General features: G+C 54.8%; 3 protein-coding genes, 1 long non-coding RNA gene and 1 other non-coding gene across 7 annotated transcripts; 1 reads left to right on the top strand and 4 right to left on the bottom strand.

Annotated features, from left to right (window-relative positions):
• Positions 1-2,381: 2,381 nt before the first annotated feature.
• Positions 2,382-7,651, bottom strand: Nol12 (nucleolar protein 12). 3 transcript variants are annotated; one of them, XM_003470473.5, is made up of 6 exons: positions 7,499-7,651; positions 6,209-6,314; positions 6,050-6,098; positions 5,075-5,217; positions 3,348-3,445; positions 2,382-3,082 (listed from the first exon to the last, which is right to left on the bottom strand). In XM_003470473.5, the coding sequence occupies exons 1-6, from the start codon at positions 7,579-7,581 to the stop codon at positions 2,917-2,919; spliced, it is 645 nt and encodes a 214-aa protein (XP_003470521.1). In that variant the 5' UTR covers positions 7,582-7,651; the 3' UTR covers positions 2,382-2,916. The 3 variants fall into 3 exon arrangements, with proteins under 3 accessions (XP_003470521.1, XP_063099997.1, XP_063099996.1); XM_063243927.1 differs by lacking the exon at positions 7,499-7,651 and adding an exon at positions 7,003-7,454 and having other exon boundaries at positions 6,196-6,314; XM_063243926.1 differs by lacking the exon at positions 7,499-7,651 and adding an exon at positions 7,003-7,448.
• Positions 7,652-11,189: 3,538 nt separating this feature from the next.
• Lgals1 (galectin 1) lies at positions 11,190-14,220 on the bottom strand. The gene is made up of 4 exons (XM_003470472.5): positions 14,088-14,220; positions 12,811-12,890; positions 11,569-11,740; positions 11,190-11,389 (listed from the first exon to the last, which is right to left on the bottom strand). The coding sequence occupies exons 1-4, from the start codon at positions 14,094-14,096 to the stop codon at positions 11,243-11,245; spliced, it is 408 nt and encodes a 135-aa protein (XP_003470520.1). The 5' UTR covers positions 14,097-14,220; the 3' UTR covers positions 11,190-11,242.
• On the top strand, positions 12,838-21,492 carry LOC106027869 (uncharacterized). Its single transcript, XR_001201448.2, has 3 exons — positions 12,838-12,974; positions 13,941-14,203; positions 16,790-21,492. It is a non-coding gene; the product is annotated as an uncharacterized LOC106027869 (long non-coding RNA).
• Positions 19,628-19,756, bottom strand: LOC111757052 (small Cajal body-specific RNA 20). Its single transcript, XR_002791436.1, has one exon. It is a non-coding gene; the product is annotated as a small Cajal body-specific RNA 20 (non-coding RNA).
• Pdxp (pyridoxal phosphatase) lies at positions 21,368-27,820 on the bottom strand. The gene is made up of 2 exons (XM_003470470.4): positions 27,182-27,820; positions 21,368-22,651 (listed from the first exon to the last, which is right to left on the bottom strand). The coding sequence occupies exons 1-2, from the start codon at positions 27,741-27,743 to the stop codon at positions 22,335-22,337; spliced, it is 879 nt and encodes a 292-aa protein (XP_003470518.2). The 5' UTR covers positions 27,744-27,820; the 3' UTR covers positions 21,368-22,334.
• Between the last annotated feature and the right edge of the window lie 103 nt (positions 27,821-27,923).

The following is a 27,923-nucleotide window of genomic DNA, read 5'->3' on the forward strand; positions in this document are numbered from 1 at the left end:
TCACAGTCAGCCTGAACTGCATAGCAAGACCCTGTCTCAAAGAAAAGAAAACCTTAGATTATTTCGAAGGTTTTTTGGGAGCATGTAGCAGGCAGGATGGGTCCTGTGATGAACCAATGTCAGCTGAGAAGATGGGGTGACACAAGCCTGTGACAGCAACAGAACATGGAAATGGCTAAGGTCCCACTTCTCAGCAAGTCCAGCCTAGCTGGGGACACAGCCCTTCTAGGCCACAACATGCTGTTTCTAAAAGGTAGCTACAGCACAATGGGAGCCCAGAGGGAGAAATGCTTCGTCCTGGCCAGGTTGAGTGGTGGATCCGGGGAGGCTTCTCGGAGGAGGTGCTTTAAGGCAGAGGCACGAGGAAGGCTGAGATCCACTGGACACCACCAAAACGGCTCTGAGGTGGGCAGAGGGCGCTGCTTTAATCAATATTGTCACAAAACAGGTGGTAAATTCAGGCACAGGGTGCATGCCTGTAATCCCAGCACTCTGAGAGGCTAAGGCAGGAGGATCAGAAGTTCAAGCCCAGCCTGTATTTAGTAAGGCCTTGGTTCAAAATTAAAAATAAAAAAATCAAACAGAAATACTAGGAATTGTAGCTCTATTTGAGGGCTCTCATTCCAATCACCATACAGGGAGAGGGGAAGGCAGCATGTGAAGGGCTCTCCAGACGATGAAGCAAGAGTCCTCACCAGAGCAGCCTGTCCAAAAGAAAGGTCGCAGGAGCACTGAGCCCTTGGAGGTCCCTGGGGCCATAAGGAGGATGGTGGAAGGGCACCCCCAACAGGAACTCTGAGTCCTCCAGGTCCTGCCCTGACGGTCAGCAGGAAGGAAGTGCTTACTCTTGGCAAAGCCCAGCTCCAGGAAGCCATGGCTCCTGGCCATCCCTGGTGCCTTCAGATCCTCACCACTGGAGCCCCTTACGTATTTGGATGTTGGGGAGAATGTGCTGCCCACATTCTGATACACCTGCTCCCCCTGGGTAGCAACACAATCTCCAATTTTCATCCGGGTGCTTGTTTCCCAGAATACCCTGGAGCTGCCAGGTTCTCTTGCAGCTAGGAATCCCCTTGGGGCCCTCTGCCTTTGGCTCCTGCTTGGCCACAGAACATGACGAGCATCAAGGGTTTTTACAAGGAGAGTCATGCTGGGCGTGGTGTAATCCCAGCAATCAAGACTATAGTAGGAGGATGAGTTCAAGGCCAGCCTGAACCTTCAGTGAGACCTTCATTTCAAATAAATGAAATTTAAAAATAGAAGGCATGGGCTGGGGATTTAGCTCAGCGGCATAAGCGCCTGCCTTGCAAGCAGACAGTCGTGAGTTCAATCCCTGGTACCGATTAAAAGGAAAAAGACAAAAAAAAAAAAAAAAAAAAAATAGAAGGCATGTTTGACTTTGCTGGCCTAAAGCTGGTAGTATGAGCATCTATTTGGAGGCTAACAATATACATTATAGCAGTTGTGGGGGATTTCCTTCTGTCTTGTTTTTGAAATCATATTTTGTTCTGTTTTACTGTTTTATTCCTATAGGGGCTTTTTTTTTTTTTTTTATGGTTACCGGGGACCACGAACTCATGACCTCACACTTCCAGGTTGGCACTTGAGCTGCTGAGCTAAATCTCTGGCCCAATATTTCTTTATCTGGTAACCTGAGCAACTATTTGAAGATAACAATATGTAATATAACAACCATTGTTAAATTCTTATGTTTTGAAACCTGTATAGCTAATACTGCTGTTATTGTTTTCATTTTGTCTTTTTTTTTTTGGTACCGGGGATCGAACTCATGACTGCACACTTGCAAGGTGGATGCTTACGCCATTGAGCTAAATCCTTGACCCCTTGTTTGCTTTTCTTAAAAAAAAAAAAAAAAAAAGGAGTATCATATCCTTCTTCATTCTGTCTTCCTGACTGAAATGCAGATCTGATGGCTGTAGCTCAAGCAGCCATCTTGGCCTGTGAGGCAGAAGCCACACATCAAATACGGCACAGAAGAATGAACTAGCTGGGATACAGCTCAGCGGCACAGTGCCTGCCTAGTAGTGTGAGGTCATCAGTTTGACCTCCAGCACCAAAAAAAAAAAAAGGCACTAAAGACCTTCTCCAAGCCTGCAGCCTTCCCAGCTCTGGGCCGTTAAGCGCTCACCAGTCAGCCTGAGAACTCCTGGACACGGTACGCAGCTCTACCTCACCCTCCTGCAGGCCCAACCTCAGTCCCAGACAAGAAGGAAGCACCAGGTGCAGGCCAGGGAGCGAGGGCACTCCTGGCAGAGGAGCCCAGGTCTCCACAGGGCTCGAATGCCACCACCCAAGCCCAGGATGGGCCACATTGGTAGCACTCTCTGCCGGGAGTGAGAAGAATCAATGACGCACAGAAGGGAGGGGTGGCTGAGGTTTAATAAACACGACAGCCCCAGCGTCCCTAACTGACACTGGAGAGTCAAGGAGAGTGCCGGTGCTGCGGGAGGTGGGCGCTGCCCAGGGTCTCACCTCAGCCTCTGTCATCCTCCTGACCCTAAGCAGAGAACAAAGAGCAGCAGGGACAGAAGGGACAGGAGGGCAAGCTGTGAGGGGAGGCTCAGAGGGGTGCGTTCTGTGCTCGCTGGGTCCCAACACACCCTCACTGTCCCCACAGGGAAACTTCTGGGGACGACAGAGGATGAACCCTCAGCCCAGAGGCTCAAGGCAAGGACAGAAAAACCACGTATGTGCACATAGGACATGCCCCTGGCAAGGAACCCCAGGGAGACAACCAGCTGGCTCTGCGGGTTCTCTCCAGATGGCCCTGAGCGTGGAGGGCCAGCAGTCTGCGACCAAGAGGTCCTGGTTTCCCAGGCTCGGACCACGGAGTCACCAGCTCATGTGGCTGGGTTACAGGGACAGCCACGCTGCGACAGCCCCGGGCCTTGGGGCTCACTCCCCACTGTGACGTGTCCGGCCTGTCAGACGGCGGCGCTGGGTCTTGCTGGTACGGGTGGCTCTAGGGGGCTTCTTCATGGAGTCCTGGGCCCGCCGGGGACGTCTCCTCTTTGCCTTTTTGCGGCTGTGCGCGTGCAGGGATGCTGTGAGGTTGGAGATCCTGCGGGAGGGTAGAGGCTGGTGAGACCAGGCCTCGGCTTACCCCAGGGAAGCCAGCTGGGGGGAGGCTGGGTGGTGGGTAAATGGCTGCAAGGCTCATGGAAGGGAAGTCAGATCCCAAAGACTAGATTCACTCCAAACTGGGCCCCCAAAACTGGTCTAGAAAGCCTGCCAGCCCGGGGGGCCCAGCAGAAAGTGGCTCCACTGGCCTGGGTGGCAATGGCAGCCCTGAGGAAGGACTCCAGGAGGTGACGGGCAGGGCTCACCGCTGAGACAGCAGGGGGTCTTTGGACTTCTTGGGTAAGGCCTTGGTTGGCTTTTCCACAGATGTCGCCTCCTCCTTGGACTGGTCCTCAGCCCCTTGCTAGGGAAGCACAGGACAAGAACAGTCACATAGGGCAGATGGGGCCTGGGCTGGGGCTGCAGGAGCTCATGGGCCAAAGAATCCTGTGTCCGCCCTACAGCGAGTGTCACCGAGGGGACCGCGCTGCCTCCGGACCTCCTGCCTCTCCCTAGCTCGCACTTCACAGCAGACAGACAGCAGCAAGGCGTGACTTTGAAGAAGGGCAGCATGACGTGGACTGTCGTGTGCGGGATGGGGAGGCAGTGGTTTCAGGGTAGAAGCCCCTGCAGCCAGGGAGGAAACTGCTTTCTCTGTGCGCCCCCACTTGTGGCCCTCCTGATGCGGCAGTCGGATTCAACCCGTCAGATGGAAAACACTCGGGAGAGTGCCGTCCCATGGGCACCACCTCTGCAGCCCCGTGTCTCTACTCCCTAAGGACACAGTGTGACAATGGTCTGTGATGGGGCCACACACCTGAACCCCCAGCAATCAGGAGGCTGAGGCAGGAGTGTTGCCACAAGTTGAAGGGCAACCTGGACTACATACAGAGTTCAGAGTCACCCTGAACTACACAGTGAGACCCTGTCTCAAAACAAAACAAACAACAACAACAAAGTCACACACTGTTTACACTGCCTTAGGTGTCACAGGTAACCCAGACCTGATTTCAACTATATGGGAGGCCTCACATGGGTTGCCATAAATCCTGCCCCATTTTACATGGGGGACTCCAGCAGCCACAGATTTCCATATCTAAGGAGGTCCTGGAACCAATCTTGCACAGGTATTGGGGGGCAGACATACACACTGATAAACACACACACACCAGACAGCCCCAAAAGAGATGTGGGGGGCTGGGGAATTAGCTCAGCGGCATAAGCGCCTGTGAGTTCGATCCCTGGTACTGGTAAAAATACAGAAAAAAAGAGACGTGGAAGGAAGCTGGAAGCTGTAGCACAGGCCTGCAATCCCAGCACTGGGGAGGCCGAAATGGGAGGACTGCGAGTTCCAGCCCGGTCCAGGAAACAGCAGCTTAGTGACTCTGCCTCGACATAAAAAGACAGAGAAGCGGCTGGGGATGTAGCACAGTGTGCAGCATCCGGGTTTGACACTCCTGCACACACACGCACACGATCGCTTCATGAAACCACGTTACTATACTGAGTGTGATGCTTTTCGATTCTATTTTTTTTTTCTCCTTTTGATGTCAATGGCAGGCTCTCAGTGACTTCATCCCACAGGTTGCAAATTCACTGGCAGTGCACAGAGGGCGCCGAGTTACTGCTGCGTACCCCACAACAGAAGCACCACGATCAACAGCGATCTTTTGCTGAGCGCTTACTGTGTGCTGGGCCTGGTGCTACGTGAGTACATGGTTCGCCACTTCACCCCCACAGCAATGTCACAAAGCAGGAGCTGCCACCAGCAGCCCCCGCCTGACTGCCTTACTGCAGGAGACAGCGAGGCAGCGGGGTGAGGAAGCGTCCCCGTGCTCAGCAGCAATCCAGGCTGCGCAGCCCCGGGGTTCAGGGACTGACAGGGCCAGAAGGGAAAGAGCCCTCTATGCTGCAATTCGATACAGTGGGGACAGCACAGAGAAGCCCGAGAAGCGTGTGTCCCCTCTGCCCCAGGGGGAGGACTGGGACCCACCTCAGGCTGCGGCAACCCAAGCAGGCGGGCCCCTGAGAGGTCCAGATCGCTGATGGTGGTCACGGTAACCGTGTGGTTGGGGTGGTCATACTGCACTGACTCAGTCTTGGCCGTCACCAGCTGGTCCAGCTCATCTGCTTCCTCTGTAGTGCGGGCAGAGACCGAGCCTCAGCCCCCAAACAAGCAGCCAGGCTCCAGTCTCCTCCCAGCCTTGGAGGGCAAACTGAGTAATCCCAGAAGCTGATGCCTCCCTGAATTCTATCCTTAGTGCACCTTTTAGTCCTCCTAAAACTGAGCTCTCTAGCTAGGTATAGTGGTACCCAGCTGTAATCCCAGCTAGATACTTGGAAAGCTGAGGCAGGAGGATCTCTAGCTTGAGTCCAACCGAGAAATTTGGCAACTTAGTGAAACCCTATTTCAAAACTAAGAAAAAAAAAGGCTAAGGAGGGGCTGGGGATTTAGCTCAGCGGCATAAGCGCCTGCCTTGCAAGTAAGCGGTCGTGAGTTCAATCCCCAGTACCAATAAAAAGCAAAAAGACAAAAAAAAAAAAAAAAAAAGGCTAAGGATGTAGCTCAGTGTGAACACCCTAGTTTTAATTCCCACAATTGCAACAAAACAAAACAAAACCACACCTAAAGCTGAGTGTGGTGGTGCACACCTATAATCTCCACACTGGGAGGCTGAAGTGAGAGGATTGCCAACCTGGGCAATTTAGTGAGGCTCTGTCTCAGAATAAAAAATAAATAAAAGGAGGAGGGATGTAGGCCAGTATGAAGGCCCTAGATTCCATCCCCAATACTGAAAGAAAAAGAAAAGAAGAAAGGAAACAGCTCTGTGTACAGGCCCCATTCACCGTGAAGTCTGGGTCTCCTGTGCCTTCCCATCCGCTTGTACTTAGAGGTGCTCCTGGTCACCCAGTCACCAAGGAAGTCCCACTCTCCCCTCCCACTCCCAAGGCCAAGGAGGGGACTCACCCAGGGCCTCCTCTCTCTCCGCCAGCATCTTTAAGTATTCCTGGTGGCGCTGGAGACACACAGGAAGGAAACACAGTGAGTCTGGCGTCGAGCCCAGTCCAGGCGGTGCCACTGCTCCGCTCCACAGTGGGTGAGACCACCCTCACCTTCCCCCCACACCTCCTCCCGGAGCTTCTTCTGCTCCTCCTTCAGCCGCTGCTTAATCTCCTCGATGGCCACCTTCCTCCGCTCTACCTTCCGCTTGTGGAAGCCGGTCAGGTACTCCCTATGGGAAGGAAGGGGAGTTGGCAGCAGACCCAGGAAAGGGAGCACTCACTCTGGGAGGGAAAAGCACCCAGTGCCGCTCTTCGTCCCAGGTATCAACTCACTTAACCCTCATGATGAGCAGGTATCAGGCTTTTTTACAGAACATTCCTTGCCCAAGGTCAGGCTTGCTTACTCAGGGACTCACTACAAGGCCCAGGTGGCCTAGAACTTGAATCGACCCTCCTTTGTCAGCCTGCCCAACGCTGGGGTTACGGGTTTGTGCCACCACACATAGGTCTGACATATGTTAAATACAAGGACACAGGTTGTGGAACAAGTTGTTAGGTGACTGGGCTCAAATCTTAGCATACACATACACTAACCTCGATGCCACAGCCACAGACTGGACAGTACACAGTGATGTGGCCATACTACAGGGCACATAACAATGTCAGTGTAGGAAAAAGAGAAAGATGCTGTCTCTCCCCACTGCACACTCTCACTTCAAACTAGGCCAAGCGGGAGACACACCGGGCTGGTAATGTCTTCTTTTAAACTGTCACATTTCATTACTCAGGGATTAGACCACTTCTGGCAGGACTTTCAAGAACGCTGTCACCCGGGCCTCCAAAATCCTCCGCTGGACCAAGATCCATTTCCCCAGGACACCTGCCCCTGCATGCAGCTGTGGGGCCCATTAGTGTCACCTGGGAATTTCCTGGTGATGCCTAAGAATTTAGCTCTCTCCCCATCATCTGATCTGTGCCACTTTTCATCTCGCGCTGCTGTTTCCTTTTGGTTCTGGCGCCCAGCAACGGGCTTTTCGCAGATACGCTGACATTTGTCATGTGAAACGCCCAGGCTCAGTGGTTCCGGGCCCAAAGGACCGCGGGAGCCCGAGTGGAGTCTCACAGGTGAATGAATGAACGTAAGCCACTCTAATGCGAAGGCTGACAGTCTGCTATCTAACGGGCCGACGACCAGGCTGAGCTGGGCTGGCCCAAGCCACTGCTCCGTGTTGGGGGCGCCGGGCGTGACGCGCGACCCCAGCGCCCGCGACGCTCCCAGCCGGGCAGGGGAGTCTGGGAGGTCAGGCCCAAGGGGCGGGGCCGAAGAGACCTTGGTGCCAGCGCGCGACTCGAGTCTGGCCTCGGCTTTGCTGGGCGGCCCGGGGGGGGGGTCCCGCTTGGCTTTGCCACTCACCGCCGCTTCTCTTCATCGAAGCTGAGGACGAGCCGGGGCCGCCGGTCGTCACCGTCTCGTTTTTTCTTCTTGTTCCGGCCCATAGTAGCGAGGCTTCTAGCAGTGCGGCTTCCGATTGCCGAAGAAACTTCCGGATGTAGCGTTAACAGCCTTCCGAGCACACCTTCTTGGCATTGCCCTATAGTTCCGCTGCCAGGCCCCGCCTTTTAAAGGGGCTGCACTAGGCCGCTAGGCTCCCGGGCCACTAGGCACCTAGGTGATATGTGGTAAAAAACAAAGGCTCGGGGCTGAGGATTTAGCGCAGCGGCATAAGCACCTGCCTTGCAAGCAGGCGGTCGTGAGTTGGATCCCTGGTACCGAAAAAAAGTTTAAAAAAAAAAAAAAGGCTCTGCTGCTGGACTGGATAAAGCAGAAACCTGCCTCTATCTGTCTCTCTTGATATTTTTCCCATGAGACGGTCTGTTCTGTAGTCCATACCCAGCTAGAAATCTGCTTTTCAGGGGCTGGGGGTTTAGCTCAGCGGCATAAGCGCCTACCTTGCAAGCAGGCAGCCGTGAGTTCGATCCCCGGTACCGATAAAAAGGAAAAAGAATCACAACAGCCAGGCATGGTGACACACACCTGTAATCCCAGTACTCGGGAGGCTGAGGCAGGAGGATCACTGTGAGGCCAATCTGAGCTACAAAATGAGGCTCAAGACCAGCCGGGGATTTAGCACAGTGGCTGAAACCTGTTAGGCACAAGGTCATGTAGACTGACCCTATCTCAAACAAAACAAAAGGACTGGTGAGAGCCAGCATTACAAAACCTCTGTGGGCTTCAGTCCCTCAGCTTATCTTCACAACTCCGCAGGGTAGATACTGGTACTGTATTAACTCAGTTTGACAGGCAGGAAATTGAGGCTCAGAGATGTTGAGTAACTGGCCCAGATACACCCAGGAGTTTAAATGCAGTGGACTTCTCCTTCTTGCTCCTGTGGTCCAGACCCGGAAGTACAGTGCTCAGCCACCCTAAGGAGAATCAGTGCGGGTTAACTGAGTGGAAAAAGCCTAGGAAACACTTCCTCGGATGTCCAGCAGAGGGGGCCCTCTGCAGCCAGATTGCTAAAGCTGTTGCTCTCTGGGTGGCCGCTAGGGTGCCCCATTTGGCTCATGGGACCTTTTTCAATGTGTGCGCTCCATCCTCTTCGGCCTTCTCGTAGAACTCCAGGGGACCCACGGACACAGCGATAATTCCGTTTTTGGATAGTGAAACTGAAGCTGGGGGTGTAGGAGCCGCCAAGGGCCCGCCCCAGTACCGATGTCCCGGAGAGGGAAGCTTCCCGAGCTCCACACCCAGCGTGCCTTAGGAGACTTTGCAGGGTTCAGACAGAGGACTCCTCCCAGGATACCTCCCTCCAGGGCTCTGAGGCCGGGCCTGCAGTGAGGTGGCCTCTCCCGCTGGTTCTTGCTGGGCTGACTCAGTAGGGCTCCAGGCTCCTCACACCATAGGAAAAGCGGGGAGGGAAGGGTGGCCATGGGGCCCAGGCCTGTCACCAATTCCTGTGTGCCCAGCACCCAGGTGAGGGGACCACAGCTCCAGAAGCTGTCAGACCAGCCACCTGGTCACACTTAATTCCCAGGGAAGGGGCTACATGTCCTGCAGCCACGAATCTGGGGTCTGGGGGGCTCCCTTCAGGCTTAGCTGAGTCTGGAGTGTTTTGGTGTGTCCCCCCCCCCCCAGGACCATCACACTAAGCTACATGCCCAGACCCTTTTATTTTTTTCTTTTAAAACAGTTTTGGGGCCAGGGATTTAGCTCAGCAACATAAGCACCACCTGCTTGGCAAGCGTGAGGTTGTGAGTTCAATCCCTGGTATCAAAAACAAAACAAAACAAAATAAACAAACAAACAAAAAACAGTTTCAGTAAATGTCCAGATTGCCTAGACTGGGTTCAAACTTGCCATCCTCCTGCCTCAGCCTCCCAAAATGTTAGAATTACAGGCATGTACCACCATATCTGCCATTAGGACTTATTATGTCACCCAGAGCCCACTTACCTTCACACTGGAGAAATTGGTATAGGGCGCCTGATATAGGACCGCCAAACCACACAAGGGAAATGTAATTCCCAACCTGCTAGATGTCCCAACGCCTGTGCTCTCTAAAATCAAGGAATGAATTCTAGAGGAAATGTAGGTTCAGGGTAGGAGAAATTTGAGAGAAAGAAAACCTTCTAAGAGACAGAGACAGGCCTATAGAGTGGGTTTCCAGGCAACCCCACTTCTCTAAAGTGTTTATTGGGGCTGGGGATTTAGCTCAGCGGCATAAGCGCCTGCCTTGCAAGCAGGCAGTCGTGAGTTCGATCCCTGGTACCGATAAAAACGAAAAAGACCAAAAAAAAAAAAAAATTTAAAGTGTTTATTGAGCAAAGCCAGTTCAAGGTGGGACAGAACTATAATCAGCCAGTAAGATTACAAGTATTATCTCTTAGGTAATGTAGATCCAATAGAAAATCACAGGATGGGTGTGAGGAAAACTACGGCCAACCAATAAGTTTACAGCGTGTAGTTACTTAGGGGATTATATAAAGGTCACATTGGGAAGCAAGTTAGATACCGAGCGTGTGTTTGCTGGGAGGAGAGGGTTAGGGAGGTCGGCCCCCACCCCAAGGTGATCAATGCCTAGTTAGAATTCAGTCACTGCTGTTCATCCCTAGGGGGCCTGTAGGGTGAGTTGGTCCTCCTGATCCTTGAAGCCTGGCCTGCAGCAAGTGTGCCCCCAGAAACAGTTGTCTGCTGCCCTGACCTATCCGACAGCCTATGATATTTCTAAATAACTTAGCCCTAACCATAAAATAAGCAGGGAGCCAGTAACTGTGGTGTACACCTGTGACCCCAGCACTGGGAGGCTGAGGCAGGAAAATCACTGAGTTCAAAGCCATCCGGGCTACATAGTGGGATCCTGTTAAAAAAAATAATAATAATAAGAAAAGAAAAGCAGTGGAGGGCCGGGGATTTAGCTCAGCAGCTCAAGTGCTTGCCTGGTAAGTGTGAGGTCATGAGTTCAATCCCCAGAACCAAAAAAAAAAACAAAAAAAAAAAAAGAAAAGAAAAGAAAAGAAAAAACCTGCAAAAAAAAACAAAAACAAAAACAAAAAACAGTGGGAAAACCATTATCCATTCCCTGAACATTTACCATGTGACAGGCACTGAACTTGGCCTCTTTCATGTGACGATCCTTTTTTGTGTTGAGACAGGGTCTTGCTATATACTCCTGGCAGGTCTTAAGCTCACTATGTAGTCCGAACTGGCCTCAAACTCATGACCCTCCTACCTCAGCCTGCTGAGTGCTGGGATTACAGACAAGCACCCGTGCTTGTAACATCTCATGTAACTCCACAGCAACCCTAGGAACTGAGGCTCTAGGAGGTCAGTTAACATGCACAACACCACATAGATAGGAGCCCCTTGCCTGATTCCAGATCTTTTAAACTTTTCGCTAAAGAAGGGCTGGGGATTTAGTTCTGTGGTACAGCGCCTGCCTGGCAAGCATGAGGTCCTGATTTGAGTCCTACTACCAAAAAATAAAGTGTCTGTCTGTGGGATTCTTCCCCAGCACTGCAAGAAAAAAGAAACGCATAGGCTGGTTCCAGCTACCATGTGCCTGAACGTTCTCACATGCACACACATACATGCACACAGAGGCTGGTTCAGGGGGCCAAGAGGCAGCTGCCTTTATTGGGGGACATAGGCTGGGTGGCTTCACTCAAAGGCCATACACTTGATCTTGAAGTCACCATCAGCTGCCAAGTAGTTGATGGCCTCCAGGTTGAGACGGTTGGGGAACTTGAATTGGTGTCCATCGGGCAGTGTGATGGTCAGGTCAGTCTTGTCAAAGGAGATGCAGACCTGAAGGGAGGAGGAAGGGGACAGTGAGCTCGCTGGGAAGGGGCGGGTGTGGTCATCAGTTCGGAGAGAGGACACTCATGTGATCACATCGGGTGCAATGGGGAAGTCTCCAAACCCTGAACGCAGCTCCCCCTCCACCCCACCCGCCGTGTGCCCGCCCACCTCCAGGCCCAGCCCACCTCCACCACGCTCCCGGGCTGGAAGGGGAAGGCGGGCTCACGATGCTCTGTCCCCCAGGCGCCGCCGTCCTTGCTGTTGCACACGATGGTGTTGGTGTCCCCGTGCGCGCTGAAGCGAGGGTTGAAGTGTAGGCACAGGTTGTTGCTGTCTTTGCCCAGGTTCAGCACGAAGCTAGGAGGGACGGTTGGGGTTAAGGGCAACCCCGCCAGCTCCAGGCCTCGAGTGGACCAGTCTGCCACCCGGGACACCCTAAGCGGAGTGCACCTTGCGGGGTCGCTCATCGACAGGTGACTAGAAGCCTGGATTCTAGTTCCTGCCCTCTCTGGGCCTCAGTTTCCCCACCTGTATCATCTGGATTACACAGGAAGCATGCAGAAGGGTCTTGCTGTGCTCGACCATCCTACATATGTATTAGCTTGCGTCCTAGCTCCTTTGGTCAAAGTCAGGACCCCCTCCAGATGGTAACCTCTGTCAGGGGAGGGGGTCCTGAGTTTGTTTGTTTGTTTTTTTTTAAGCCCAGGCCGCCCTCAAATTTGTGGCGATCCTCTTGCCTCAGCCTTCAGAGAACTGAGATTACAGCCTTGTGCCACCACCCCTGACTGTGTCTCTAGTACATTTCTGAATTCCTGGTGCCCAGATGGCCACACAGCGGCTGCTCAGTCATTGTGGGAAGAAGGAAAGAATAATAATATTAACTGTGGAGTGGAGCTAACAGCAATTCCCACCTCCGAGGGTTCGTAAGGAAATGTCAGCGGCTGGTAATGACCAGCGGATCATCCATCAGCAACCTCGTGACCAAACACCTCTCATTTCCTTCGCATAACAGCTCTGCATATTAAGAAACTGAGGCTCGTGAGGTTGGTTGACTCATCCAAGGTCACGTGGGGGCCAAGACACCAGGCCAGCTGGTTGAAGGAACCTGGAGACTGATCGGATTGGGATGGGGGACAGGGCCACGCCCCTTCCCCCCACCCCAGGTTCGGCACCGCCCCCAGCCGGAAGGGGAGGGGCGAACCTAGGTGGCCCACGGGGCTGCAGCTGGTTCGGTTTAAGCATGGAGGGAGGAGACGACAGTGGTGGGGGCGCCCAGGGCCAGCTCAGGAAATGACTCACTCAGAAAACGCAGCATCTGCAGCTGGCCACTAGCCCCCTCCCCGCGTCGAGGTCCAGGGTTCGGTGGCCAAGCGCTTTCTAGCCCCCCTGTCCCTCCTCCAGCCCCGCCCCTGTCTCCCGGCCCTCACCTCTTGGCTTCGGGGGCCACCTCGCCCCGCACTCGGAGGCACTCCCCAGGCTTGAGGTTCAGGTTGCTGGCGACCAGACCCTGCGCAAACGAGACCCGTCCGCCCACCTGGGTTAGGAGGACGAGACCTTGGCCTGTCCCGGGGTGGCGGCGAGTGGGAGTTAGGTAAATTGAACCCCGGGTCCTCAGACCAGGCGAGGGAGGTGGGAACAGGACGAGGTGCAAGATCTAGCCTTTGATTATTGCGGAGGGCCTGGGAAAGTCCCTGTTACCAGCAATATCTGTTTCAGTGTGAAAGAGGAGAACCGTTCTAGAAGTTGAGCTCTGGTGAAGCCAGTTTTGTCCATCTGCTTGGGAATTCTGACTCGCAATGCCTGGGGGGCGGGGTCCAGTGCACTATGGCCTCTTTTTGCAGATGGAAAGGACCTCCTGGGCATGGGCAACCCTTTGCCCCTTCCCTGGTCTGTAAGTCTAAGTGGCCTGGGACCTCACCCAGTCCTTTCAAACCCTCTCTCAGACAGGCGCAGGGGCTGGAGAGGACGCGCTGAGGGACACAGTCAGGGCCCTCTGCACGAGGGGGAGCAGCCAGAGGTCAGGGCTTCAGCCAGGGTGGTTTAGGATGAACAAGCCAGCAGGACCGGCACACCGCCCTGCCAGCCTCTGGCCCACGCGGTGGACAGGAGCTAACTGTGCAGGGTTCCTTCTGCCAGAAACTAGAACAGTTTCCCTGGGGGCCCGTGAGAGGCACTTGCCTCCCCATCCTCTCGATTCCTCGTTGGGCCTAGGCCCCACTGGTCTAGACAGAACCGCCCTGCACCCCTAACCCAGGAAGCCCAAGCCACTTCTTGGAGCCCTCTGGTGACTTGGCCCTGGTCCTGAGAGCGGGGACAGCTGCAGGGGGGAGGGGACAGGAGGCTCTGTGTCGTGGACGAGGGGAAGAGATAGTGACCTGGGCCGAAGTGCCCCCCTCCCGTTGGCCACACCCTTGCCACTTCCACTTGGCAGACAGCTGCTGAACTGCAGAATGTCGGACCCTGCAGTGTAACTGTGCTGTCAGCCTCTGGAGGAATCTAGAAAATTCCTAAGCTAGAGAAAGTTTGGGAGACCATGGCCCCCACCCCCATTTTACAGATGTGCCACTGAGGATCAGGAAAGAGAAGGCACTTGTCCCATGCTACATAGCATGGACTGGAACCCAGCTCGGGCGCTGTCTCCTCTCCCCTGGCCATCTGCTCCCGCCCTGTCCCCTGAGCTTTGGGGTGGGGTCTCTACACTTACACAAGCCATGACTGAGGCCAAGAAGATGTTCCAGGGACTGCTGCACCAGCTGTCTGAGGACTCCACCCTAGAGATGGGGCCGGCCGCTCCCACCCTTTTAACTGGACCATACTCCGGTAAGTCCCACCCCCTGGAAACTCAGCCAATTGCAAGTCAGGATAGGGCTGGGGGCCACCGCAGGCGGAGCAATGGAATTTTGAAGCCTGTTCTGGAGCCAAGGTGACCAATCAGAATGGCGAGACCCTCCCCTTAGGCACGCCCCCTCACTCCCCCCTACTCAAGCCCCACCTCCCATTCGCCATCCCTCCCGCCCAACCTAAAAAAAAAAAAAAAAAAACTTAAGCGGTGGCAGAGATTGGGGGAAGCCAGTGGAAAATAGTTTGAGGATGAGCTAGGCCTAGGAGTTGGCGGGAAGGGGCCTGGGGCCAGGAGGCTGAGCCCTGGGCTGGGGTAGGGTGCCCAGAGGGATAGCTGGAGGGTGCAGAGCCCTTGAGGGATCCGAGGGTGTAGGAGAGGCTGCTCCCTGGCAGTGCCAGGGCGTGACTGTTCTGTGGACCTCTGCAGAAGCCTAGGGACCGGTTACCGCAAGCCCCAGCCCCACCCGGGCCGCCCCCGGAAGCAGGAACAGTGACCGAGGCTGGTGCTGCACTGCTTGCTGAGGCTAAAGAAAGACCAGGCAGGGTGCCAGGCGAGGCTGCTGGCCTGGCAGGAGTGTCTGGCATGGCCCCCCCTTGGAGGCCTGCTGCGACTCTTCAGAGCTCAGTCTGATTTCCTGTGCGCATTTGAGAGGTCAGGCCTGGAAGGTGGCCCAAGGTAGGCCCTACCAGAAGGACTGGGGTCCTGGCAGTGTAGCCCGTCCACAGTCCACACCCATCACCTTCCCCCAGTCTGAGGTCAGGCCCATCCTTACTTTGCCGTCGGTCCCACAGAAATTCTCTGTGCCTGACCCTGGGCTGCCTTGGGGTTGGGAGACGGATGCACCCTTCGTGGTCTCTGCTCTCAAGTAATCTGACCATGAATCTAAGTAAGAAGTGGCACAAGCCGGGTGTGGTAGCACATGCTTGTAATCGCAACACTCTGGGAGGCTGAGGCAGGAGGATTGTAAGTGTGAGCTCAGCCTAGGCAACTCAGTGTGACCTTCTTTCAAAATAAAAAAAATAAAAAGACTTGAAGATGTAGCTCAGTGTGGATGGGAACCAGGGAGGGCGGGGCCGGGAAGGGATGTGCTCTTCTCTCCTGTCTGAGTCTTCCAGCATCAGAGAGGCAGCAGCAGCAGGCTGCAGTGAATCCCAGCTGAGGGTCAGGCTGGCCTGGCAGCCCTGCTCTTCCTCCCAGATCCATCCTGCAGCCCGATCCTCCCGAGCCCGAAGCCTTGGACACAGGAGGAGAGGGGGTGGGTGGCTTCCAGGCAGCCCCCTCCTCTGCTCCTTCCCCAGTGGCTGCCTGGGGAAGCAACCACAGAAGCTTCACTTCTTCCTGTGGGGCCTCCCCAAAACCTCAGGTCTGGGGTAGGTGGGGCCCAGCCTGGCTCTGCCGTTCTGTGCCCTCCCTGCCCCACTTCGTGGGGTCCCTTAACCCCAACCCTAGCCCTAAGTGGCTAGCCATTTCAGGGGAGTCCAGGAGGAGCTGTGCATCCCTACTTCCCTGGCCCAGGAATGAGGGACTGCGGTCTCCTCCTCTGGGTCTCCTGACTCAGCTGGAGAGCAGCCCTGGCATGGGCACAGGTCCTCAGCAAGTGCTGCTCCCCCCAAACTGAAGACCTGGTTCTGCTTCTGGCCCTGCTATGCACCCTGCTCTTCTGGTGAAGCCTTAGCTTCCTGTTGCCTCAGTCTCCCCATCTGCAGCTGGTCAGGTGAAATCCTGCTCTCCTGTCTGCATCGAGGTTACGCAGGGTGGAACTCAGCTCCATGGTACTAAATAGGTAATTAAGGTCTTTCTGGACCGTGGGTTCTTTTGTTTTGTTTGTTTTTGTAGGGGAGATGGAACCCAGGGTGTTCACATCATCTGCAGGTTTCTTTTCTTTTTCTCTTTCCTTCTTTTTCTTTTCTTCAGGCAGGGTTTTGATAAATGACTAAATTGGCCAGGCTGGGCTCAAACTTCCAGCCTCCTGCCCTCCCGCCTCCCAAAGCCGGGGCATTACAGGTGTGTGGCATCGCATGGTTGACCTCAGGTTTTAATCTTCCAGACTATTTTTACTTCTTGGGGATGTGGCAGCTCCTCTTAAAGGGCCTGCCTCCTTCCACTGGTCCCTAACAGTCCCTTCTCGCCTAGGCTGGGGTAGAAGCACCTCCTAGAAAGGAATAAGCCTCTGGGGCGCCCGCCCATCAAGGCCTCGGGGCCTTCTCGTGGTGGCACCCTCTTATCTGCCAGGCCCTGTGCCAGGTGCCTCCCTTTCATACTTGGGGTCATTGGGTCACCTCTACTTGGCGTCTGCCCACAGGCCTGAGTGTGTCCCGGGGGAGGGCAGCTGCGGCCACCGTGTAACCTCCTGGAGACAGGTTTCCTGCCTCTGTCTCCTGGCCTGGAAGGGGGGATGAGCCCCTCATTGGCCCCCTGCCAGGACGGTGACAGGTGGTACATGCAAGGATCTGGGGGAATGTGTATCCCCTTTCTGTGTCCCTCAGGGCCAAAGTCACTGTCCGGGATTCTGGGGTTCTCCCCCCATTCCTGCTCACAGTGCTCAAGGAATTCCTTGTTCTCAGGCTGGCCCTCGGCCGCTGCTGACTCATGAGCCCCGATCGAGCAGACATGGGGAGCCCAGCACTGCCCCTCCCAGCAGCAGCCTCCCACCCTGCCAGGATGGACAGCGCCTCCGCAGCTGGTGCCTGCGAAGACTGTGGGCCCAAGGAGGTGCCAGCCACACCCCTAGATGTCAGAGCAAGAGAGGCACTGCATATAACCCTGGCTGCCCTGCTCCCCCATTCAGTGATGGAAAACAACACCAGGGGGTTACTGGACCAAGGGCGGACGGGAGTTGGGGCCAAAGCCTTTCAGCTGCGAACTAAGCAAAGCTCGCCGGGGCAGCGCTGTCTTCAGCCTCCGTTCCTGAAGCGTGTAAAGATCCTGCGCAGCACGCTCCCGAACTTCAGATCCTTTTCTGACGGCTCTGCACTGCAGCTCCCCCTTATCCTGCTACCCTGTCCCCCAGTCTCTGTGGTTCCTCCTGCGCATGCGCAGCCGGCCAGCCCCAGCGCGCGGTGGGCTTCCTGCCCTTGGCTGCAGGCTGGTCCTGTTGCTGGGTCGCCCTCTGCTGAGTCCCCAGCCCTCTCCTGGGGAGCAGCCCCTCCTTTCTGGTAAGCTCTGGGTGGGACCAGACCTCTTTAGCCCTCAGCTCTCCAGGGCTCAAGCTGAGCCTTTTACATTTTAAAAAATACTTTATTTCGAAATTATAGACTCACGGGAAGCTAAGAGCTTTTGAAGAGCTCAGAAAATATTGGAGACTTAAAAAATCTTGAGTTGGTTCTGAAAGGCTTTTGCCCTAAAGGGGACGCTGCAGCGGTGGGAGGCTGGGAGGCCGAAGGTCACCTTCCCCGCCTCTAAGCAATTTACCTCTGGCAGGAAATGAATTCCAAAGAGCTACAAGTGCATCCGTAGTGCCCCTTAGGCTCCACCCCAAACCTAAGCTCTATGGATGCCCCCACACCACGTGTCGGGCAGAGAGAAAGCCAGACCTCAGTGGTGGCGGTGGTGCGGTTCTCCGTCTGCATTCTTAAAATAAAGACCACTTTACCTTATATTCTGTCTTCTAATGCAGCAAAGCCGAAATTAGTAAATGTTTACTGTGCTTAAGGATAGTCGTAAAAATTTCATTACATTTGAAAACTTTGTGTTTGTTTGGTTTTGTTTTGAGACAGGGTTGCACTGTGTGGTCTGGGGTGGCCTCAAACATGACCCTTTTGCCTCAGCTCCCAGGCTGAGACTCTGGGCATGTGCCACTGCAGCCAGCTCGAGTTTTTCTTACTTTGTTTCCTACAAATGGCCAATAAAAATATGAAAAATTGTTCATCATCTTTGGCCATTAGAGAAATGCAAATTAAAACAATACTGAGATTCTATCTTACTCCAAAAAGAATCACCATCATCGGGCTGGGGATTTAGCTCAGCGGCATAAGCGCCTGCCTTGCAAGCAGGCAGTCGTGAGCTCGATCCCTGGTACCGATTTCGGAGTATTTTTCCAAAACAGTTAAAGATTCATATTACAGGGATATGCCCATGTTTATAGCAACTGAATTTATAACAGCTAATTCTTGGAAACAGCCTATCAACAGGTGAGTGGATAAAAAAGACCCGTTGGTATTTATACAAATGGAGCACTACTCTGCTCTAAGGGATAAATTTGAGTAACTTGCAGGAAAATGAATATACCTTGAGACCATAATATTAAGTGAAATAAATAATACAAGCATAAATATTACATGGCTGTCTTATCTGAGAAGCTCAAAGCCTAAGTGACTTTGTTTTTTTTTGGTACCAGGCATCAAACTCATAACCTTATGGTTGCCAAGCAGATGCTTACACTGCTGAGCTGCATTTCCAGCAAGTGTAAGTAACTTAAAGAGCAAAATACAAGGCTGGGGATATAGCTCAGCAGCACAAGCACTTGCCTGGCAAGGATGAGGTTGTGAGTTCGATTGTTAACCACCACCACCCCCCAAAAAAGAAAAAAAAGTAAAGTACAAGATAGATAATAGGAAATAGAACGATCCTCCCACTTCAGCCTCCCGCAAACAATGTATCTTTTGCAGATGGTAAGAGGAACTGTTAAGAGCAAAGTTATGGATTAACAGATTTATAATCACTGTATAGATGTTCTATAGCACAGGCTAAAAATCAGTTGCTATCTTCTGATTATACTCCTGCTTCTTGTCACATAGTTGTCCTTGAATCTGTGTCCAGCTGCTTTTCCAGACAGGGAGCTGGGGCAATGTAACTCTGTCCAGCAACCATTTCTGTGTTTTTATACTTAATGTTTTCTAGCTTGCCTCAAGGACTTTGGACCCGAGACAGAATGCCCAGTTAAGGACGCTTTCAGCTTCAATTTGTGCTGCACAAAGCCCCTCCTCCCCTCCTTCCCAGAATGTTCCTGCATTGTGATAATTTCTTTGGGGCTGGGGATTTAGCTCAGCGGCATGAAAGCCTGCCTGGCAACTCGAGGTCACGAGTTCGATCCCCCGTACCAAAAAAATTCCTGTAACTGCAGGAGTTTTCTAAACACTGCGTTGTCAGTCAAGCCAGAAAAGATGGCGGAGGCAGGCACGGGGCTCAGAAGCCAGGCCTGCGCTTGCGGCCGGTGTACTGGGCATCAGGCTGGACTTTCCTGCTCTGCTGCACGGCCGGTACAGCTTCTCCAGCATCCACTCGCGGCTCTTCCTCTGCACATCCCGTCACCTGAGCCCGTGCAAGACCCTCACAGCCTGTGTGCATGCATGTTCCTGGGGGCAGACCAGGCCAGGAGTAGGGCCCCAGGAGGCAGGGGCTACAGGGAGGCCCCGTCCGGCTTAGGGCTCACGTGTCTGCTGCAGCCAGTTCCCTGCCACCACACGTGGCGGAGGCAGGCAGACAAGGGTGCCCACTAGTGCCGGTGCTGTCCATGCTCCCCTGGGGCTGATTTGGCCTCTAACCTTGGCTGAGAAGCAATGGGCTCCCCTGCAGCCAGAGGGACAGAGGCCTGTAAGTATCAATTTAAAACATTATAGGCCTGGGGATTTAGCGTAGCAGCATTAAGTGCCTGCCTGGCAAGCTCAAGATCATGTGTTTAATGCAGGAAGGGTGCAGTTTGGTGTTTTTTGGTACCAGGATCGAATTTACAACTTTGCGCTTGCCAGGCAGACACTTGTGTCCCTGAGCTGTATTCCCCAGCCCAGCGGCTTGGTGTTTCTGTTGCTGTTTGCAGCACCAGGACTGAACCCAGGGCTCTGTGCACAGCAGGCCCTGCCTGGGCTCCAGCCCGGCCTTCTCCCTTTGAAGTGTTTTCCATGCTGTGCCCAATGCATGCATTTTAAGACAGTTTGTCTTAAAAACTCCACAGAAACTGCTTTAAAATGCAGGAAAACTAATAAGGGTTCCTAGCGCATGCTGGGATCTCCGCTACTCCGGAGGCCGAGGCAGGAGGACTGCGAGTTCAAAGCCAGCCTGGTTAAGTTAGTACAGCAGTGCCTCGGTTCACAAACTACTATTCCAGTCACAAAATGAATGAGAACCGAATTAAATTTCCCCATAAGGTCAACACTGAACCTAACCACTCAATCTGATTTGGTAGCTCGGGGTAGGGCGCTTGCCTAGCATGTGTGAGGCCCTAGGTCCACCCCAGCACAACCGAAAAACAAAAAATCAAAAAGAAAGGAAAGCTTTCACCTAAGAAGTCTGGAGCTATGGGGTTTCCATGGCAGGGCAATTCAGTGGTCATGAAAGTGTGGATCATAAAGATCCTGGTTCTTGGGAACCACGGTTTGTGGCTGTGCAGTCACAAGCTGAGGATCTGGGGGTGAACTATGTGAGCCTGTTACAGGCTTCCACATGGCCCATGTTTATATCAGAAGCTGATGACCTTACTGCAAATACTAACTGCTGAGACGTGGGAAAGGAGACCCACATGTTCACTGTATTCTTTTTCTGTTTGCTGAGGAGTCTTACTCTGTAGTCCAGGCTGGCCTTGAGCTCAGGGCAACCCTTCTGCCTCAGCCTCTGGAGTGCTGGGATTACAGGTGTGTGCACTGTGCCTGGCTCACTGTATCATTTTTTCCTGGGTCAGGGGATTGAGACAGGGTCCTGCTGTGTAAGGCAGCCTGGCCTCTGTCCTGTGACTGCCTGGCCTTAGTATATCCTGAATCCATTCATCTTATTCACTGAATCTGGCACGGTGTGACTTCTGGTTCTTCTCCGAAGTCAGAATGACCAAGAAAAGTAAAGGTTTTAAATCAAGACATCAAGGGAGCTACCAGTATGCAACTAAACACACTCATGAGAGAGGACTCCGGACCTGGGCAGGTACCAGGAGTGTTGGTACAGGAGTGAAGTGAGGGGCGGATGCCGAGGGACGTGACTGCAGTGTGCTTTATGCTAATAAAAAAATCTTAAACATTTGCTGTACTCCTTTGTTCCGACCTCATACAGCAGGACGAGTGACTGAACCTGCTGGAGTTTCCCAAGGACTAAGCAAATCGGCAGGGGAGGGTTGCCAATGGACAGACGCGGCACTGAAGCACGGTAGGCTGGATCACATCCCCTGAGGACGTCTCGGGTGGCTGCGAGTCCCCTCCCGGCCAGACGCGGAGACACAATGCACGCCACTCGCACTTTACTCAGCACGGAGGACTGCTTACAGCGGGTGGAGGTGGCGAGGAGGCCCAGCCCCAAGCCCCACGTCCCTGGCACACAAGAACAAATAAACAAAAGAATAAATAAATAGCTGGGAGTCGGGAGAGGAGGTGGCAAAGTGGCACAGCCAACACTAGCTACGTGGGGACCAAAGCCCCTTCTGGGCTGTGGCCAACAACACTGGACAGGACTGTGATCAGGGAGGGTGGGCTCTGGCCACCGCAGGCCCAGGGCCGACGAGCACATGGGCCACATCTCCAGGGAGGAGGATGTCTCTACACCCAGCCCTAGCTGGTCTAGTGGGACCCAGACTGTCCAGAGGCCACTGTGCTCGGACTCCTGAACTGTTCTGTTTGGAATCTAAGAGACCAGTGGGTCAGGAATACCTGGTGTCCGGATGGGTCCACCCAGGACCTAGGACATGCAAGGGTCGTTGTTCCTTAGCTTCTATTGGTCCTCTCAGGATGTGGCCTCAGCAAGCCACTGCCACTTAGTCTCAACTGGTCCACTCGGGACAGTGGCTACCTCGGCCTCTGATAGGCCAAAAGGATGCCAAAGGCCAGGACCCTGGGGCAGGCAGGACTCAGGGGTTCCCAGGAAGGGGAGGGATCAAATGCCCAGACGGGGAAATCTTCAGTTGGCATCAAAACCCATATTCAGGCAGGGAAGGCGACAAGGCAGGAAACAAGGCCACCGGGGCTGGGTCAGGCCGGGGTGACCCTCCAAGCTGCAGGGGCAGCTTCCGGAACAGCAGAGTGCCCAGCCACTGCTGGGAGGGGCACGGAGGTCCTCACACCTTCCTGCTCGGCAGCTCCACCAGGACAGAGACCGAGGCGAGGGAGCCTGCAGTGTTTGGCGAGACTCACCACCGCACTTCCATCAGTAGGACTGGGGGTCAGGAGGCTGGGGCCATGCTGCGGGCCAGGTGGCTCAGTCCTCCAGTCCCCCTATCAAGTCTGTGATGCTCTCCACATAGTAATGGGGCACCAGGTCATGCTTGCCAGCTGCCAGGTAGGCCTGGGCCTCCTCCAGGCAGGACACGCCCGTGAGCGTGAGCACGGAGGTCATGCCGCAGCGGTGGCCGAAGAGGATGTCGGTCTCCAGGCGGTCGCCCACCATGAGTGTGCGGGCGGGGTCCACGCTGAAGTGCTCCGTGATGCACTCGAACATGTAGGGGCTGGGCTTGCCCACCACCAGCGCCTCGCGGCCGGAGGCCGTCTCCACTGCAGCGGCCAGGCTCCCTGTGCCTGCAGGGAGACAGAGAGCGGTCAGCAGGAAGGTGGCTGTGACAGCATCCACCCCCAGAACTGGGTCTCCAGGGCACCTAAGGCTGGGCACCACATGAGCCCAAGGCTTGGTTCCATCTCAGGGCAGCAGTCAAGGGGACAGGCCCGGCATCAGATCCCTGGTTCAGACTCCATCCCCACTTTCTTGGGCAGGCTGATTAACCGCCAGTGCCTCAGTTTCTCCATTTCTACCATGGAGCTACCCATGGCACCTGCCTCCTGTGGTTACGGCAAGGATCAGTGAGTCCCTGTACGTTAACAGGGCAGGTGAGGCCCTCAGCTGGACTCTACTCTGGCAGCTGTGTGTCCTCAGGCAAGCCGCTCACCCTCTCCGAGTTTCCCTGGACTCTGCCAAACACGGATTCAGCCAACACCCATCCTCAAAGGGGCACTCTAGGCATCATGGGGCCTGGGCTTTGTAAACAGACAAGCACTTAGCAGAGAGTAATTGTGGTTATTGCTACAGAAGCTGTACCCTTGGCATCGAGAGCTGGCACTGCCCCTCTGGAATGCAGCAGGGCACAGAAATATTCACACCTCTGACCCAGTAGGCCTCCGCGGTGAAAGCAACTGCAAGAGAATTCTGGCTGGGCACGAGAAAGCCACTGCGGCGCCCAAGGGTCTTAACAATGAGAGGACTGTTTGCAACCGGACGGTCCTGTGTCCCGCCAGCACCACCTGCTGGAACAGTGAACCCACTGTGCTGGTACCATGGGCACGACCGCCCCAGAACATTCTGTCTTCCCCAGCTGGAAGATGATGAGCAGCACCTAAGCTTCCTAAGCCATTCTGCATGGCCATGGGCTGTGCTAGGTGCTCACAGAAGCCCATTTTACAGATGAGAAAGCAGAGGCCAGTAACCTTAAGTAATCTGCCCTGGGTTGCCTGTTAAAGAGCAGCAAATGAATCTGCATCCAAAGCTGGGCGTGGTGGGCTGCTCCTGCAATCCTAGCATTCAGGAGGCTGAGGCCAAGAGGGTGGGAATGAGGCTGGTCGGGACTACATAGTGACCCGTCTCAAAATAGAAAAGAAAAAAACAGAGCTTAGGTCAGTGTAACTCAGTGGTAGGTTAGGCAGACTGGGAGAGTGAACTCTCACCTTCGAGAATTCTGTGAGCTGGTTTTTTTTTTTAAAAGAGTTCTCACTATGCAGTTCAGGCTGGCCTTGAGCTCATTATTAAACTCATGTGGATCTTCCTGCCTCAGCCTCCCTAGGCCTGCGTGCTGTGCCTGACTCTTTTTTTTTGGTGGTACCAGGGATTGAACTCACGACCTTGAGCTTGCCAGGCAGGCGCAAGCTGCTTGAGATAAATCCCTGGCGCTGTGCCTGACTTTGTAAACTGGCGACTAAAGGGAGCTACTAATGTCAGCTTGTAAATTTACAATTAAACAGAGGCAACAGATACTCAACCCTCAGGACAGCCTAACTCCTGTACCAAACTTTATGATGCCCTGGAGGTCACTTCCACCTGCGAGGCCAGAAGTGCATCCTGCCTGTAGCTCCACCTGGCCACAACGGCCTTGAGTCCTGGATGGTACTATCTCTGGGAACACCAGCGGCCAGACCCTGACCGGTCCCTAACACTCTGGGCCTCCTCTCGCCCTTCTCACATCCCATGATGCTCAGCTCGTGAAGCCAAAAGCCCAAAAGAGGATCAGTGGGGATGAGAATCTTTCTGCCCCCCGCCCAATAACAAGAAATTTCCCCAGCGCCACAAGACCTGGGCTCACCACAGGTCATGGGCGGGGGGGGGGGGGGGGAGGCAGCCTGGGAAGCTCAGCCGCCTACTGCACCCCTCATCTGGCACTGCAAGGCGAAGTCAGGGCCTCGCGCCCTCGATAAACGCTCTAGTATATATCCGGCCACAGCCCCAGCCGCCCCCTGCCTTCCACACAATTTTATTTTAAAGTAAGTTCCCACCCAGTTGCCAGGACTAGTCTCCAATTTACCATCCTCCAGCCTAGTTGGCCCCCTAAAGGCAGGAGCTAAGATTACAGCCCTGTACCACCGTGCCTGGGTTTTAGTTTGTTTGTACAGAGGAATAAACCCAGTGCCTCTGCAGTGAGCTACATCTCAGGCCTTTTTTTATTTCTGAGATTGCTAAATCGCCCCAGGATGGGCTTAAACTTGGGATGCTCCCACCTCAGCCTTCTAGAATGCTGGGATTCAGGCCTGAATCACCAGGCCCGTCACCACTGGTGTTTCGTTTTTGGTGCTGGGAACTGAACCTAGGACCACTAAACAAGAGTTCTCCCTCTGAACCACACCCACCTGTTTGTGTGCCTAAAACTCATGCAAGGGGGCTGGCATGTTGCTCAGTGGCCCAAGCGCCTGCCTGGCAAGCACAGAGTCCTGAGTTGGATTCTCAGTACCAAAAAAAAAAAAAAAAAAAAAAAAAAAAAAAAAAAAAAAAAAGTAACGAAAGAAAAGAAAAGAGAAAGAAGGGAAGGACTGTTTGCCCCCTGGCTAGACTCTTTCTAGGATGAGGTCCTCTCCACTGAGTGCTGTGGGGACAGCTAAATGTTTTTCTTTGCTTCCCCGAGGCCCCAGCTCTGCGGCCCAGCAGATGGACAGAGGACTCAGGATGGGGTGGGACATCCCCAACTCTCACTTTCTTCATTCAGCTGCAACTGAGGCCCAACTGTATGCCAGCTGTGCAGGGCAGAGCAGCCAAGGCAGTGAAAACTCCCAGCCGAGCCCGACACACCACGCTGATAACATGGTCCTAAGACAGGGACGTTCCTACTCCCTCTGCTCCGGGCTCAGGGCTGCTGTGTGGCACCCGGCAGACACTGTTCAGGAGGGGAGGGCAGGCTGACAGATTCGCACTTTCTGATCTTAGGCTGGCGGGGCTTTTTATTCTCCCATCACCAGTTCAAAGCTGCAACAGTGAGTCGTGCCCAAATGCACCTGAGCCTGCAGCAAGGCATTCCTCAAGCGTCTGCCTCCCTCTCCCGGCTGCGGCTTCGGAGTGACTGGCAGGGTGGAGGGGCAGCCGGGTGGGGACCAGGACTGTGGGGTCGGGATCCACACAGATCTCTCCCCAGTTCCTCACACCGTGCATTCTGAGCCGGGGGGAGTCTCTTACTCCACAGCCTTAACCCAAGCTTTGAGATCTTCCAGGAAAAACTTTTCATCAACAGATCTTCTATTTTTGTTTCCTTTTTTTTTGTACCGAGGTTCAAACAAACTCATGCTTGCCACTTGTGCCACTAGGGACTTGTGCCACTGAGCTAAATCCCCAGCACTTCTTTTTGTTGAGACAGACCTCACTGTGTAGTCCAAGCTGGCCTCAAACTTGTGGCGATCCTCCTGCCTCAGCCTCCTTGGTGTTGGGATCACAGGTGAGTCACTATACTTGGCCACAGCATAGAGCTGACCAGAACCCTTCTCTTACGATTTATGGGGAAACTGAGGCTGGTGTGGTCAGGTGGCGAGTAGGTCTAAAGCAAAGAGCCAGGACGGGCCCTTGCCTGCCACTGTTGTTAACCTTGTGTCTATGACCCCTCAACTTACTGTCACCTTGACCTGCACCTCACCCAGGAAGCCTTCCCAGATGCTCTGGGCACGAGGCCCTCCCCAACACCCTACACTATCTTGGGTCTACTGTACTACATTCCATATCACCTCTCCCCTCCCCCATGTGGCAGCAATGATGGAGCTGGGGCCAGCAGACAACAGTGACAGGGATCTATCTGTGTCCCGCTGCCCCGTTGCCCGCTGTCTCTGTTCTTATCTAACTTGAGCCCTGCCTCCCTTGCAGGGTGGCAGAGTAATGTGTTTATTGTGACAAAGGTCTCACTACACAGTGCAGGCTGGCCTTGAACTCATCGATCCTCCTGCCTCAGCCTCCTGAATGTCGGGATTACAGGTGTATGCCACCCCACCTAGCTCTCATCTGCATTATCTTGGAAACGAAGAAAGAACAGACAGCAAGGTGCTTTGTGACACTCTATACCTGGGGGGGCCCCCTAAACTCACACAGCTGAACATTCACTGTGTCACAAATCACAAAATCCCTGTTCACTGTCCCTCCAGCAGAGCTGGCTAGTGAGCATCCCAGGAGCACAGGCCTGCAGGTTATGTAATCCAAATGCTGCCCGCAAGGGGCTGGAACTGGAATGCAGGTCACTCTCCACCTGCCCCCCCCCAGACCTGTCCACCATGACCTCTGGAACGCCGGTCCCACCCCCACGCCCCCCACCACGGGACAGTCCTTCCAGGCTTCTCAGGCTATGGTGGGCGGGGCAAGATGTCAGGAGTGCAGTAGGAGACCTGGATTCTACCCGCAACTCCCACAGCTACAACGGCCTTGGTTTACTCCTCTGTCAAACGGGGACCACGCCACTGCCCCTCACAAGTGACAACCACAGCAACGACAAGACATGACGGTGTCCCTCGCATCCCTCCCGATCCCTGTAGGTGGCAACCACGGTGCAGGTGCACCCTACCCTCCCCCCCCGCGCTTCTCTCCCTCCCATCCACGCTCACCGGGGGTCCGGCTGCCGTCGCTAAGCGGGTGCCAAGGGTCGCGGTCGGTAGCCACCAGGAGGCAGTCGGGATCGCGCAGGTGCGCGCAAGCCTCTCTCAGCTTGGCGAAGGAGAACTGCTCGTCGTAGCCCACAAGCACGGCGCGCACGCGCGGGGCGACGCCGGGGTCCCCCGCCAGGCGCAGCCCCGCGGCGCGCAGCTCGGCGCACAGGCCCTCCCCGCCCAGTACGAACACGGTGCCCTGCGCGTCGGGCGGCCCGGTCAGGCGCTGGCGCAGCAGGCGCGCGGCGCATAGCGCGGAGCTGAAGAGCTGCTCGGCGCGCAGCCCCCCGAAGCCCAGGCGCGCGAAGCGCTGGGCCAGCTCGGGCCGCGCGCGCCGGCTGTTGTTGCTCACGAACAGCGTCTGCTTGCCCGCCCGCGCCAGCCGCTCCACCAGCTCCGCGGCGCCGGGCACCACGCGCTCGCCGTTCCACAGTACCCCGTCGCAGTCGAACAGGACCCCCTGCGTGCGGCCCAGTAGGTCGCGCAGGGTCGCGCCACGCAGCGGCTCGCAGCGCGCCATACAGCCGGCTGGCCGCCCGCACGCCCGCACGCGCGCGTCGCTCTCCCTCCGCGGGCACGGCGCGCTCGCTTGGGCGCGTCCTGCAGGGCCAATCGGCTCTCCGAACGGGCAGGGGGCGGGACCATGGGGGGGCTGGACCGCGGCCAATGGGAGCAAGAGGGTAGGAGAAGAACGGAGGGG

This window comes from Cavia porcellus, unplaced genomic scaffold, assembly GCF_034190915.1.
Source record: "Cavia porcellus strain 051 isolate PalLab524CR breed Dunkin Hartley unplaced genomic scaffold, mCavPor4.1 scaffold_40, whole genome shotgun sequence".
Taxonomy (NCBI): domain Eukaryota; kingdom Metazoa; phylum Chordata; class Mammalia; order Rodentia; family Caviidae; genus Cavia; species Cavia porcellus.